Source organism: Beta vulgaris, chromosome 2, assembly GCF_026745355.1.
Source record: "Beta vulgaris subsp. vulgaris cultivar EL10 chromosome 2, EL10.2, whole genome shotgun sequence".
Taxonomy (NCBI): domain Eukaryota; kingdom Viridiplantae; phylum Streptophyta; class Magnoliopsida; order Caryophyllales; family Amaranthaceae; genus Beta; species Beta vulgaris.
The window spans coordinates 15,506,196-15,520,278 of NC_079203.1; the positions used below are offsets into that span (position 1 = coordinate 15,506,196).

General features: G+C 35.1%; 1 protein-coding gene across 4 annotated transcripts in view; it reads left to right on the forward strand.

Moving 5' to 3' along the window:
* Positions 1 to 14,083, forward strand: part of LOC104906171 (uncharacterized) — a 32,323-nt gene that overhangs the window by 8,709 nt on the left and 9,531 nt on the right. For all 4 annotated transcript variants that reach the window (XR_007271009.2, XM_010694886.4, XM_010694887.4 and 1 more), the window contains 8 exons: positions 2,136 to 2,208; positions 2,378 to 2,415; positions 2,498 to 2,614; positions 6,360 to 6,479; positions 6,573 to 6,653; positions 6,737 to 6,805; positions 12,168 to 12,242; positions 12,345 to 12,494. Coding sequence is in view for 3 of the 4 variants with exons in the window: in XM_010694886.4 (XP_010693188.2) it covers positions 2,136 to 2,208; positions 2,378 to 2,415; positions 2,498 to 2,614; positions 6,360 to 6,479; positions 6,573 to 6,653; positions 6,737 to 6,805; positions 12,168 to 12,242; positions 12,345 to 12,494 (723 nt within the window). In the remaining variant the exon portion in view is untranslated. The remainder of the gene's footprint in view (positions 1 to 2,135; positions 2,209 to 2,377; positions 2,416 to 2,497; positions 2,615 to 6,359; positions 6,480 to 6,572; positions 6,654 to 6,736; positions 6,806 to 12,167; positions 12,243 to 12,344; positions 12,495 to 14,083) is intronic.

Genomic DNA, 14,083 nt, shown 5'->3' on the forward strand with positions numbered 1-14,083 from the left:
ATTTGGAACGATAATCATATGCATTAGAAGTTGATTTTCTTAACGTTTCCAAGTGATTAGGATTTAAGTGTCTTCTTGTTGCAATGGCTCTTAACAGTTAGGGTGCACCCATCACCAAGAATCGACTCTTAATTCCTCTGAACAAAATCACACCACTTAAACAAGTACTCCTTTTTTTTTTGACCCTAGATGTTAGGAAACAGGGTGTTATGGTTTGATTAATGCGGAACAGAAAATCAATGAAATAATAAAGGTAAGAAAATAATAAAGATGAACAAACAAAGAACATAAGGATTTACGTGGTTCAGTCAAATTTGACCTACGTCCTTAGGTGGGGGATTAGAGGTTCTTTACTATAATGGAGAAAAATCAGAGAGAATAATACAAGGAGTCCTAAATTCTAGAGGCTAAAAGTGTTTCATAAGTTGTGTGTAAATAATGAGCACCAAGAGATCCTTTTATAACATAAGGAACCCCGCACAAAAACCCTAGAATATACTCCGTACAAAATCCTAAAAAGAAAACTAATTCAGAAACGCATCTCGCAAACCGCAAGTCGCGGTATGCTCTCGGCAGTTTTTTGTAAAACGAGCATAACTTTCTCGTTTCTCAGCGATTGGGCATATGACCTATTTTTGGAATGTTCTTTGAACAAGCTATCACCTCCAATATGAATCACATCAAAACCATTTATATATCGGGAGATATGTGCATTCAAAGTCAGCCTTATGCCATTCACAAGATTTCAAGTCACAAATAACACTAGATCTAAGCAAGGATATTCTACATGACACAGCGAATGAGAGAAAGGTGGGAAAATAATCAGGTCATAGATTTGGAGACGATGGAGACAAAGTGAACAAGAAAGAGTTCGGCGAATGATCTCTTCAATAGAGCAAGTTAGTGAACGATATTGTGGACAGAGTCATCATGGAAAGATATGGAGTCAACCAGAGTTGGTGCCTTGGTGGTGGAGATGGGTAACCTTGTTTTGCAGTCTCGTGGCCTCAAAATCTAAGGCTGTTAGGGATTTTAACTCAATGAGGGAAATTCAAAGGAGTTCGAAATTCAAAGGATTTGGAATTATCTTTAACTAGTTTTTAATGAAAGATAAAAAAAAAGAAAGAAGTGAGACCATGAAAGTGGATTAAGTAGAGCATTAGAAGTCAGGAGCTTTTGTATCTCCAGGAAGCACTCAACTCTTGTCGCATTTCCATGAGAAAAAATAGGTTTATACTCTATCTTTGTTGTGCATTGTTGTTACTTGTGTGTTAAATATTCCCAATTCATTTTGTCACCCCCTTTATCCTTACAGACTTGACGATCAATCATTTCTTAAGTTTGTCTCTCTAATACTTTTGTTACCATTTCCAGTGTCTGTGCTGTCAGCACATTGTGCTGTTTATACATCCTTGTAAATTTCTGTACTCAATCCTGAATTTGTTGGTACTTAGTTATGTAGAGTGGAGATTGGTGTCTTAGATTCTTACCATTGGATTGATTCTGTCCAATGGTGCAAGTGAGACATATATCAAGTGAAAGGTTTGATTATGCTTCAACACACCTTTTGTTAGAAAATTGATGTCATTTTAAGATTGCAATTGGAATTCAAGGAAATCCGTTGATATCTAGAAATACCCTTGGATTCTGCTTTGTGACGACTAATGGAATCTAAAATTGGTCAGTAAGTAGGTACTTTTACTGTAGGACATAAGTTATACAACATTGAACTTTAACAAAAAGCTGACATGTTATCCATGGCTTAAATGAGAAAACTATTGGATAGTGTTGACCTGTGAAATATTTGTATGTCAAAAGCTGCATGGCCTACTCATGTTGTATTAATATATTAGTAATAATTGTAACCATTGCCTAAGATATACAAGTTGTGCTGCTGTCTTGATTTGTGATATATACGAGCTTTTATTGTGCTATTATCTCCTAGAGCTTTGGATGTGGCACTTACCAGTTGGTCCGAGCACTATTTTTTTGGTTGTATTGTTTCCTGCGATAATGTTGTCTTAAGACTATATCTTCATATTGAGAATCCTATTGTTGGGAGTTTTCAGAGTAATTATTTGACAATTACTTGTTTTCTGTGTGATGGTTACCGCCCTTCTCTTTTCTTGTCTCAGCTAGAAGGGAGGAAAATCGGAGTGCTTCCATCAACAGAGCAAAATTCTCTGTTTCTGGGGAATCTTCCCAAAGGTCAGTTTCAGTGTCTTCCTTATATTTCAGTCATTGACCAATAACCAGAAGCTTTCCGTGATTTTATCTTTCCTTGCTTATTGTCAATGCTAAAATATGTGAAATGGTCTCAACTTCTAGGCCTATTTCTTTTGACTTCTGTAGATTCATGTTTGATTGTTATTTTCAGAGTGGAGTCTGGATGAATTTGACAGAGTAACTAGGCAGGTATGCATATGCCTTGTGTTTGCTTGATTGTAAGTTGGTGTATTGTTTTCTTCAGCTGAAGAAGGGTTCTCTTTTTCTTCAGGCTTTTCAGGATGTGGATTCTGTAAATCTTGTAATGCTCTCTAATGATGTTGTTGGCCCTTCTACTCAAAAGCAAAAAAACCGGGGATTTGGTTTTGTGAGGTTCTCGTCCCATGCTGTGAGCCATCCGCATCTATATTGTACTTGTTTAATTTTGTAAGTTCATCATGTGGAGATGACTTATTATTGCATCTGAATTCATACAAGCTAGAGGATCAGGTTCGTGAGATTGACACTTGGTTCATCATGTATTGGATTGTTTATCAATGAATTTAGGGGGGGGGGGGTTAATATAAGGGTTTCAAAAAATCATATGCTAAGCTGTGACATGAATAAAAAGCATTAGCAGAACCTTCATGTTCAATAATACAGCCTAAACTCCAAAAATCCACCCAATTAGGCATTAAAATTCAGGATCAGCACCAAAACTAATAGAATATGATGATATGTTTGGAATCCCTCCTTAATTAATCGGTTCCTAAGATTCATAGTTCCATTGGTTGCAATTGTGCTCCACCCCCACAAGACTGCTTTCTCTTCCATGTCAGTTCATGTTGCCTAACTACCAGTATCACAGTATGCATTACACTTTCTAATTATTCTTACAATATGATGCTGCTTCTCAGTAAGTTGCTTTTGGTTGTCTCCTAAGTTTGAAATTTATCTTAAAAAAATGCCAAAAACCTCCTCTCTGGCAACTTAAACTTTTGACCAACAAATGTTTAACAATATTCTCAATAAATATGCACTTCAAAAAAGTGGATGCCATCTAGCTTAGTTGGTAAATTTTTGTGGGGATGGTACGTAAGAGTTAAGACCTAGGATCAAATCTCATCTACATAACTGCTCTTAATCTCTCTCTAACACTCGAAACAAAAAAAATGCGCTTCCAACTGGTTCCATATCATCTCTCATATACAGTACACTCGTTCAGCTCCACAATTCATACGTGTAAACTGTACATCTGTTCACCTTTTTTTTTGTTGTGAACTCAATCCTCATCTGGAAATGATGTGATGTATCTGATGTAAACTTGCAGTTACGTTATTGATCTAAGCTATATCTGTCCTTCAACCCGTACTAAGACTGCTAAGAATTCGTCAAAACAAAGGAGTTCTCAAAAGTTCTTTCCAACTATTGATAACATAGTTCAGTCCATCAATATTATCAAATTAACTGTCTATATAAGAATTACTCTATCCTCGATCCTTTGAATGATGCTAAACTATTCAGTTCCTTTAAACTATCCTATTTGAGTGGCTTGCATCTTTTCTACCTTTGAGTTTCTTTGTTGAAGATGATGCTTTTGGTTCATTCTAGCTGAGTTTGTTTTTGCAGTAAATGTCACGGCTGAGTTACTTGATTGGTATAGAAAAATAGGAGGGATTTGCCTCATTGTTAAAAAGAAAAATAACATTTGATATGAGCAATAACAAGTATTTTAAAATATGATTGCAAGAGTAGGTTTTTCCATACTATATATCTGGAGTACTTCACACAATTTCATTGACTGTATTGGGATTTGGTAGTTTTTATCACGCACTTCTGAGACTCTTGAAGAATCTTGTCCATTCTTCAGTTATGTCTGGAAAGATATAAATATCTGGACCACAATCTTGGGCATTCACTTAATCGTGTTAGGTATAGGTGCTTTTCTTCTAGTATTCAAGGCTCTTCGGTTATGTTTTGTACCGGGCGATATTTTTCTTATTTCCAAGTTCTTTTGTAATTGTTAATTAACCTAAAAATCAATTGTCGACCCGAAAATTGTTTTTGTGATTTTAGGAAAGGTTATCATATAATATTATAACTAGAAAAATGGTTAAATAAATAAAAAGGGTTAAGTACTATATATGCTTCTACTTAGGCCAACAACCATCACTATTTTCATAAATTGGCTTAGTCTTTTTTAAGTCCAAACCATGTCCAAAATTCTTTGGAACTCGATGTTTAAGTCCAAGTCTAGTTAATACATGAAACATTTTTCAATTCCAGTCCAAAAATTTATTGAGTTCAAATCTTGTCCAATCTTTTATTCGGATTTTATATTTGTTCATATTCTGTTAGGCCCAATTGGGAGAGTAAAATTTTGGAAGTTGAGTCAGTTGGCCACGAATGGAAAATTTCAAGGGAAGTGAAGCTTTCAATACTAAAATAATAAGTTTGCATTATGTCTTCTTTGGTGCTAAAATATAGTGGTATATAGTAGCAAAGAATAAAATGTTGGACTTAAGTTTGCACTTCAACATGCAAAAAGCTGAGTCTGTAATATTTTGAACTCGAAAAATTTTGGGTTCGAAGCTCATAGAAACATTCTTGAGTCTAGTCCATCCGGTGGAACTGGAAAATGGACTTTCCACTCCGTTTGCACCCCTATAAATGTACTAATATATCAGCTAGAATGTTCCTTTTTCTCTCTATTTTTTTGGGTATACCAATGTGGTAAACACTCTTGTTTCTGTATACCAATGTGGTAATTTATTGAGTTCAAATCTTGTCCAATCTTATATTCGGATTTTATATTTGTTCATATTCTGTTAGGCCCAATTGGGAGAGTAAAATTTTGGAAGTTGAGTCAGTTGGCCACGAATGGAAAATTTCAAGGGAAGTGAAGCTTTCAATACTAAAATTATAATTTTGCATTATGTCTTCTTTGGTGCTAAAATATAGTGGTATATAGTAGCAAAGAATAAAATGTTGGACTTAAGTTTGCACTTCAACATGCAAAAAGCTGAGTCTGTAATATTTTGAACTCGAAAAATTTTGGGTTCGAAGCTCATAGAAACATTCTTGAGTCTAGTCCATCCGGTGGAACTGGAAAATGGACTTTCCACTCCGTTTGCACCCCTATAAATGTACTAATATATCAGCTAGAATGTTCCTTTTTCTCTCTATTTTTTTGGGTATACCAATGTGGTAAACACTCTTGTTTCTGTATACCAATGTGGTAATTTAGCCTACATATTTATTAGCAGGATTTTTCTCAACAGACTCCTCGTCCTTGAGGCTTATTCTACTTCTATCCTTCCTCGTCACCTATTCTGTGTTGCTGTTAATAGCATTTCTCGTCTACCTGAGTTGGCTAAGTTTGTTCCTTATTTAATGTGTTCAACACTAGTTGACTATTGTTCCTGACCCCTTTCTCCTGATATGGTTCATAACACTGTGCTTCTCTGTGATGTACACATCAGAGATGATGCTTGCTTTTCTTTCATATAATCCTGTTACTCCATGCTGCTTCTTCCTGTGAAAGCTCAACATATCCTACAAATATCCTTAGACAGCTTCATATGTAGTCCCTTGGCATTTCTCGTTTTCAGAGTAGAAGCCTTGCTTTATAATGTGGGCAAGCTATTTCTTAGAACTTCTGTTTTAGTATGGTGAAGGCGTGACCGAGTTGTCACCTAAAAGTGCTGAATCGCTAATCAAGTCGTCTGTCTCCTGCTCCTATCATGTAGTTTCTCCATTTCGGGGTTTTCTTTTTTCATAGGCAAGTTCCCTTAATATCTTTGGCTCTTTGCAATTGGTGGAAATCTAAACGGTCATGTAGGCAATGATTTTTATTCTCTTTAATGATTATACATCTACTGTCAAAGAAATTCACCAAATTTTTATGTTTTCAAATTTCAACTACAAAAACAGCCTTTTGTTGACAAGCAAAGATAATTTATGCTATAATTTGAGAAGAAAAATCAAAGATGAAGTTAAAGAAATTAAATGTTCCCTATCATATCCGCAAATACAGTTTATCTGCTTGTAGACTACCAATACAGATATTGCCTTCCGGGGGTTTATCAGTTCCACAGTCACGCATCCTAAGCTCTCCAAATTTGACCATAGCTCCTCAAAATTCATAATTACAGGCTGCAGGACGTGCATTTAGATTGGGCTCGAGATCAGATTTTGTTCTTGGTATCAAGTGTCACCCTACTGTGCAGTGGGCTGAGGAGGAACCTGAAATTGATCCGGAGGATCTTGCTAAGGTGGCTTGCCTATTTATTTATCTGCTTCCAGTGAGAGCTTCTCTCCTTCGTTGTAAATATAGAACTCGCTTGACATGCTGATTGCAACATCAGGTAAAGATTGCATTTATCAGAAACCTTCCTGCAGATGTGAATGAAGGGTTCCTGAAGAAGCTGTTTGGACCTTATGGGGAGGTATGCACAACTTTCAGAAGTTTCTTTTATCTGCAAAAGGCGATTTTCTACTAAAATAATTATGCACTCTTTTGGCATTTCAGATAGAGAAAGTAGTTCTGTCCAAGAAGGGTCAGTTTCAAGTTGGGTTTGTCCATTATGCTACAAGACAGGTAATATAATGTGTGTACGACTGTATGCGTATCTGTAAATATGTCATCATTGCATAAATGCTACTTTTTTTTTTAGAGTTCCTCTATTTTTTCCATAATTGTTATCAAACTATATATTTTACTTCATACTTCCTCTTTTCTTTAATATTGACAGTATGACTTTCACGTTTGCCAACACACGACCATTAATATCTTTAAATTTCAATCAATAAATACTTCCTCCCTTTAAAAATAGTTTGCACCATTTCCATAGTCTCCCTCTGGTTTTTATTAGTTTACCAACTTTCGTTTTAGGTTGTTCCTTATTAGTTTACCCACTTTTTTTTCTTCTAGTTTTTAGAATGGTCCCACCAATTGTTTATTATTATCTTTACCTTCCCACTTTACTTTTCTTGGCCCAGAACATTTACTTTGATACAATGTGCTAATAAGTTAATAATTTCTCTTTCCTCCTATGACCCACTCACCTATTACACCTAAAATTCGGGGCCCAAGAAGTGAGTAAACTAATAAAAACCGGAGGGTATTTACTATTCACATCTTACACTTTGATTGTCTTTTTGTGATTTATATTTTAAGAAAAAAACATATTCAAGGTCTTGTTAGATTCGTCTAAATATATACTTCTTCCGTTCCACAATAAGTGAAACATACTTTAAATGGAAAAAAAAAAGTGACAAAATGACAAGAGTACCCATCACAAACTTGTCTGGTTTGCTTTTCTCTCTCCTTTTGATAATGAAAAGGGTAATTTATGACTTTTTGGCTTTTGAAAGTGATGTTTATTAAAGCTTGTGCCCAATACCTATGTTTCACTTATTATGGAACGGAGGAAGTATTTTCTAATATCAACTTTTTATAACTTTACTCATTGATAATTAAAGATATCAATGTTTGAAACCATGCATCGGCAAGCGTGAAAATATGAAATATGAAAATATGAAATTGCTCTCACGCTCAATTACTTCAATTATTTATGGCAAATTTTCATATCCTTTTTTGGATGTAATGAACCTATCCTCTCTTCTCTATTTATATTCGATAAAAGTTGAAAACGGATCATTAATCAAGACTAGAATATTTGGAGGACTCTTCATGATTTTCCGTAAGTGTTGGATTGCTAATCTATTGTATGACCATTCTTATAGAGGGTCCAATGCCCTCTATTTTTATTTCTGTTGATAACTGAATCTTTATATTAAATATTTGATTTCTCTTTTGAATTCATTTAATACTTGTAATAATTTTAGAAATGTATCTATGAATACAGAATATTATTATAATTAGTTAGAATTGAAACACACACATATATGTGCGTCAGTGTGTCTTCTTGTGTAGTTGTGTGCGCAAGCTGTTTATACATGTAGATGGTAGCCCTAATCTTATTGTATCTATATTTAGTAGGAATCATTCTTTGGTTTATAATATACTATAAGAAGTATGCCAACATTATACACTTTTTTCCGGATTTAGATTAGTATGTGTCTGGCAAAGACATGTTAGCTTGGATTAGGAGCATGGCAAATACTATCAAAACTGAACTCCGACGATCCAAATCAAATTCAGCATTATAACTTGCATATGGTTATGCCAAGTTATGTAGGAATCATGCACTAATATAGCTATATTTTGCATAACTATGGAAAATAATTTTGCTGATAATATACTAGAAGAGATAATACCAGCATCCTAAGCTTCTTTATGGACTCAGTTTAATCCATATTGAAATGGTAGACTAGTATGTGGCCTCACAAACACATATCAGCTTGCAGTAATATCATGCTAAATATTGTTGAAACTAAAATTTGATAATCCAAGTTGAATTTAGCAAATGAATTTCCACATGGTTATACCGCGTACGACGTACATGAATCAGATCAACGTTATGAATTCCAAGAATAAATAATTAAAATATGGGACAAAACCCAATAATTTACAGCGAGCCACGAGTTCCTTAAGTTGCTTGCTTTATAATCTCTGAAGGAATGAAAGGTGTAAAAAGAACATGTCACCTATTGAATTCACCTGAGCCAATTTGAAAAAGAATTGGACACACTAATACTCGACAAACATAATGAGATGCTAGAATAGAGCTAATAGTCATGAGAACAACTCTCCCATAGAAATCTTTCTTAACTAGGAATGCTCTATTAAGGGGTAATGAGCGCAAGCAAAAGTGATGATATGGATGAGAAAAAAGTAATCGGGCAAAATAATATACAAGAATAGCAATTAAAGGGATTGTAAGATGATATATATGCCTCACATAATAGGTGGTTTTGTACTTGTAAGAATTTTTGTTGAGGAATATGTCCCTCTTAATTCCACTTTCACTTGGTCTGCTTGTGGGGCTCTTAATATGGCCTCTCGGTTGAATAGAGTTGTGTGCACCGATGCTTGTGCTGTTCAGATCTTCCTTGTAGGCTCTACTTCTCTTAGATTTGAAATTAGGTGGGTCAATTTCCACAATTTTAAGGAGCAAGGTCTAGAGTAGTGGAATAAATGTTCAATTAAGGGTTGTAGTGGTTTTGGGATGTCGAAGAAGTTAAATGTTGTCGAAACGAGTTGGAGGTGTGGAATTTGGTTATCACGGTTAAAAGTGTGGAATATAGTAGAGTTTGGTGATATTAGGGTTAAAAGTGTGGAACTAAGAGGTGTTTGTGTAGAAGCAATAAAGGAAGCAATAAGGAGGATGGATTACATCAAGAAGATAAAGATAATCGTGAAGTCGCATGAGATCTTGAAGAAGGGGACTCCATGTAGCACAAATTATTTCTTTTGTCTACCCTAGAAGAAAAATGATTAATGAAAGTGGGTGTTTCTAAGAAAGATTAATTTGATCCCTTTGAAACTAACACTTGGATTCTTGTAAGATTTTTCATCCTTGTATTGAGAATTATACTTTGATATGGACTAAGGATGTATTCTCTTTACTTTTTAGAAAAGTTGTAGGTCTAATTAGGGTTCATTAGGTCTAATCAGTTGTAAACATAAGGGGACATCAGGTTGAACAAGTTTAGCGCAAATAAGTCAAATGATTACCCTCCTACCAAGAGACAACTTATGGACAATGGTTTATGCTATTTTGTTGTTGATCTTACTCTTACTTAGGGACATTGAATTTGAGGACAAATCTTTTGTCAAGAAGGGGAGAATGATGTGTTTTTATTGGCTTTTTGAAAATTCTGGGGTATGGCTTATATTATCAATGTAAACTAGGCTTAGAGGATATGGGTTCATGTTATATTTGGGCTTATTTATGCACTTGGATTACGTATGGCATAGTTTCACTTGGTGCAAATAATAATATCTCATAACATCCGTTAAGCTTGGATTTTACAAGGTGCATTAGTGTTTAATCTCATTTAAAAAGCCAAATTTATGTAGCATCACTTGATTCAAATTGGTGGCCTTTGTTCATCATTATATTTGCCCGAGGAAACACTTAAGCTTTACATGAAACAAAGGAAAATTTATGACAGACCAAAATTTTAAACACTTGGTGTATGATAGAGCCTTTCCTTTTTTTTGAAAACCAGTTTTGGTGTCTAATAAGCACCTTATTAAATCATATTCATTTTTTTTTTGTAGCTCCTTACGAACGCTTTCCTGCCAAAAAAAAGGTTAAGATTCTGACCTCAGTCCATTTTTACCTGTTCCCCATCTTCTTTACTTTTATTCTCTTTGCTTGTCCACAAATCCGACTCAGTTCCTTGGTCTCTGCTCTAGATTTTGTTGTGCTGGGGGGTAGATCACTGTGATTTTTTATATTAATTCTCAGAAAGAAATCTTTACAGATGAAACTAGTTAAATCCTTTGTAAGTAGAGCATTTACCCTATGAAGGAAGCACCTAGAAGGTTGCATCCTTCATTGGCTTGGAGATGTCTTGAAAATGTAACTAAGCATGATAGGGACGGTGGGGACGGATGAGTTCTTCATGGGGACGGCTAGTGAAGCTCTGACACATCTTTACCTAGATTGTTTATTTAAGAAATAGGAGAAAAGAAAAGATGAAAAGTAATCTGGCTGAATTAGGGAAACTCCCCAGGTCTTCTGGTCTTCCTCTGCTTCAATGCTTCTTCTAGTCTCTCTACTCTCTCTCTCTCTCTCTCTCTCTCTCTCTCGTATTCTTGTCTCTCCCGAGAACTCAAAGTATTAGACAGCAGCGACTAGATCGACAATAGCACCTTCTCAGTTCTCGGCTTCTTGATAAGGGTTTTATTTCTTTTCTCCCCTGACTGTACTATCTTCTCTCCCTTTGAGCTTCCTCTTCCTTCTCTTGTTCCCTTTTCCCCCCCCTTTTCTTCTCGTCTCTCTGAATCCAGTTTTTGGAATTCCTGTTAGTGTTTCGTGTTGATTTGAATTGGTTTTCATGATCCCCTTTCTTTCCCCTTTCTTGAGGTGCCAATTAAGATGGATGAGTAAAACCAAAAAGTGTATCTTTTGATGCAGAACATACTTGCAGGTATGCAATATGAGCTTGGGTAAGCATAAGGGTAAAATGTATAGTGGATGGCAGCTTCTTTGTGATCTTTTGGCTGATTTCTTCAGAAAAGAATGGTGGAATGTCTTCTGAAATTGGGTGTCGCATCATATCTCTGTGGGAGTCGTCGTGTGTTTATCTACTTTGTGGCATTTAGGATTTTCTTCTCAGATAGCATGATTGAGTTCACTTCCTTTTCATTCCCCTTCTTTGTGGCATTTAGGATTTTCTTCTCAGATAGCATGATTTGATTCACTTTCTTTTCGTTCCCCTTCTTTGTGGCATTTAGTATTTTCTTCACAGATAGCATGATTGGATTCACTTCCTTTTCATTCCCCTTCTTTGTGGCTATCTGATCCTCTATGGTATATTCTCTTTCTGTCTGTGTGTCTGTCTCTCTCTCTCTACAGTTTTTCCTGGTGGGTAATTTGTGTTATAATAAATTATTTTCCCTAAAGAGGAACCATTAGTTCTAGTCCAAATATTATAACTGCATGCAAAGGCATATTATCAGTTAGTTGTCATGCTTTTTGTGCTTGTCATATCATTGAGGGAGATGAAGAACAATTGGTATTATGGGATGTACAGTCTAGAAGAAAATACAAATTATTTAGCTGGGATAAGGTGAGATGAAAGCAATCAGTATTTTGTAATTCAACCTCTATTTATGTGCTGCTCACAAGACCAAACACCTATTGGTCATTTTCTTTTGTGAAAAAACCCTATGAATCATTTCATCATGTGGTTGGCTAATTGTGGACTGAACGGACATGAGAGTGTGTTTTGCAGGTAGACTGTAGAGAAATTCCTTTTATTTTTGGTTTGGCCTCTCGAATAGACTATTTTTACTCAGATTAAAACTACACTGCATTTCCCAGGATCTTGACAGTGCAGTCAAGGCGATGCATGATAGGACAGTACAAGGGCCAAATGCTGTTTCTTTTAAGCTCCAGGTATCTATATGTGCAACTGTAAGATTTTACTGTCGCTGTTGTTTCCAAAGGGTCTAAAAAGTATTTTTGCTATCAAATTTAGAATGGATTATGTATCAACAGGTCGAAGTTGCCAGACCCTTTGAGAAGAGCAAGAAGCGAGACCGTGAAGGATCAAGTAGGACTGTGACTGAGATTGTGAGCCAATATAAAGTTCTGAAAGCTGAATCTCAATCCGCTTCTTCAGGTGGCTGTAAGTTTGATCTGCATGAGGTTAGTTGATGTGACCACTTCTTAAAATTTTCATTGTACCACTTTTGCCTTTTTGTCATACATATATGGTTTTTACATGCAATATCTTTTCCTTAAGGATGTACTTCATTTAAGGGGTTTTGTGGCTCTGTCAAAGGAAAGTGTCAGATATTATTGTTCCATATTAAACCTGTTGTCAAGTAAAGTTGACATTGCACTTGAACCCTTGAATCAACCTATTTTTAAGTAACATCGCGGTCTGGCTTCCTTTCCTGTTATGTATATAGTTAATAGTTTTGTGAGAATTTGCAATTTGATCCTTCGTGTGTAATGTGGATTAATATGTTTACTTACTCCCTTCGTTTTCTTCTACTATTGTGCAATCTGTGTACTTTTGCACTATTCACATACCACATTATGATCACCGTTTGTAAACAACCAAAAGGAAAAACACAGTCGTGTAAGCTCTTGTTAGATTCGTCTTATAAAGTTATTTTTAAAATATCAATTTTATAATTTATACTCCCTCCGTTTTCTTTTGTTCCTATTTGGGATCGGGGAAGAAACCAATGCAACTCAAAAAATGGGCAAGATTCCATTATTTTAAATAAAATTAAATTAACTAAAAATAAAGATTCTTGCCTTTTTGAGCTATTCTATGTTAGACAACCAATGATACAAAAAGTTTGAGGGGTAAAAGAGTAAAGTAACTACAAACGAGTGTGAATTCATTTATTGCTATTTGAGTTACTCTGTGTTAGACAACCAATCAGACAAAAATTTGAAGGGTTAAAAGGTAAAAAATGACTACTAAATAGTGTGAACACATTTATGGCAATATAAAACTAATGGAAAATTTAATTCATAAATTATAGTATTTATGAAAAGATTCAAAATAGGAACAACATATTGAAATTTCCCAATATGGAATACAGGAACATCAAAAGAAAACGGAGGGAGTACATGTTGATAATCAAAGATATTAATGGTTAAAGTTATGTGTTGGCTAATGTTAAAGTTAAATTGTGTAGATTGAAAAAGAACACGAGTAGAAGTACCTTTGTACTAAATTTGATTATTATGTTCATTGTGATCTTTGAAGACTAGGGATTTTCTATTAAGTTGATTTTGAAAATTTCAGGGGCTAATTGTTTATGGTAGGTGATATCATGATTGTATCACTGTGTTCATAAATCTGAGAATTAATAATTCTGGGAGCTGTAAGTCAGAAGTGTTAGTTTCAGTGTCTAATGTGTTCAATTAATACTCCATCCAGATGTTTTTCACACTTCCCTCAAGTGACTGTCCCAAAATGCTTTTCACCTTTCGCATTTCAGTTAAAAGAAAAACCTATCTCTCTATCAAATCAACCTTGTTTTCTCTTCTCCTCCCTCTTCTTTCGGTTACTTTTGCTTCTCTATATATATACCCACACTAACAATTGTTGATTCAGTTTATCGCCATTCTCTGATAGCTCTAATAAAACACCTACCAGTTCATATGCCTGCTTGTATCTATATCCTACCCTTTATTGTGTTAAACACCATTGTGGGGGAACATTTTAGGATGGAGTAATTCTTTTTGTTGTCTTTATTCTTTGATATGGTGTA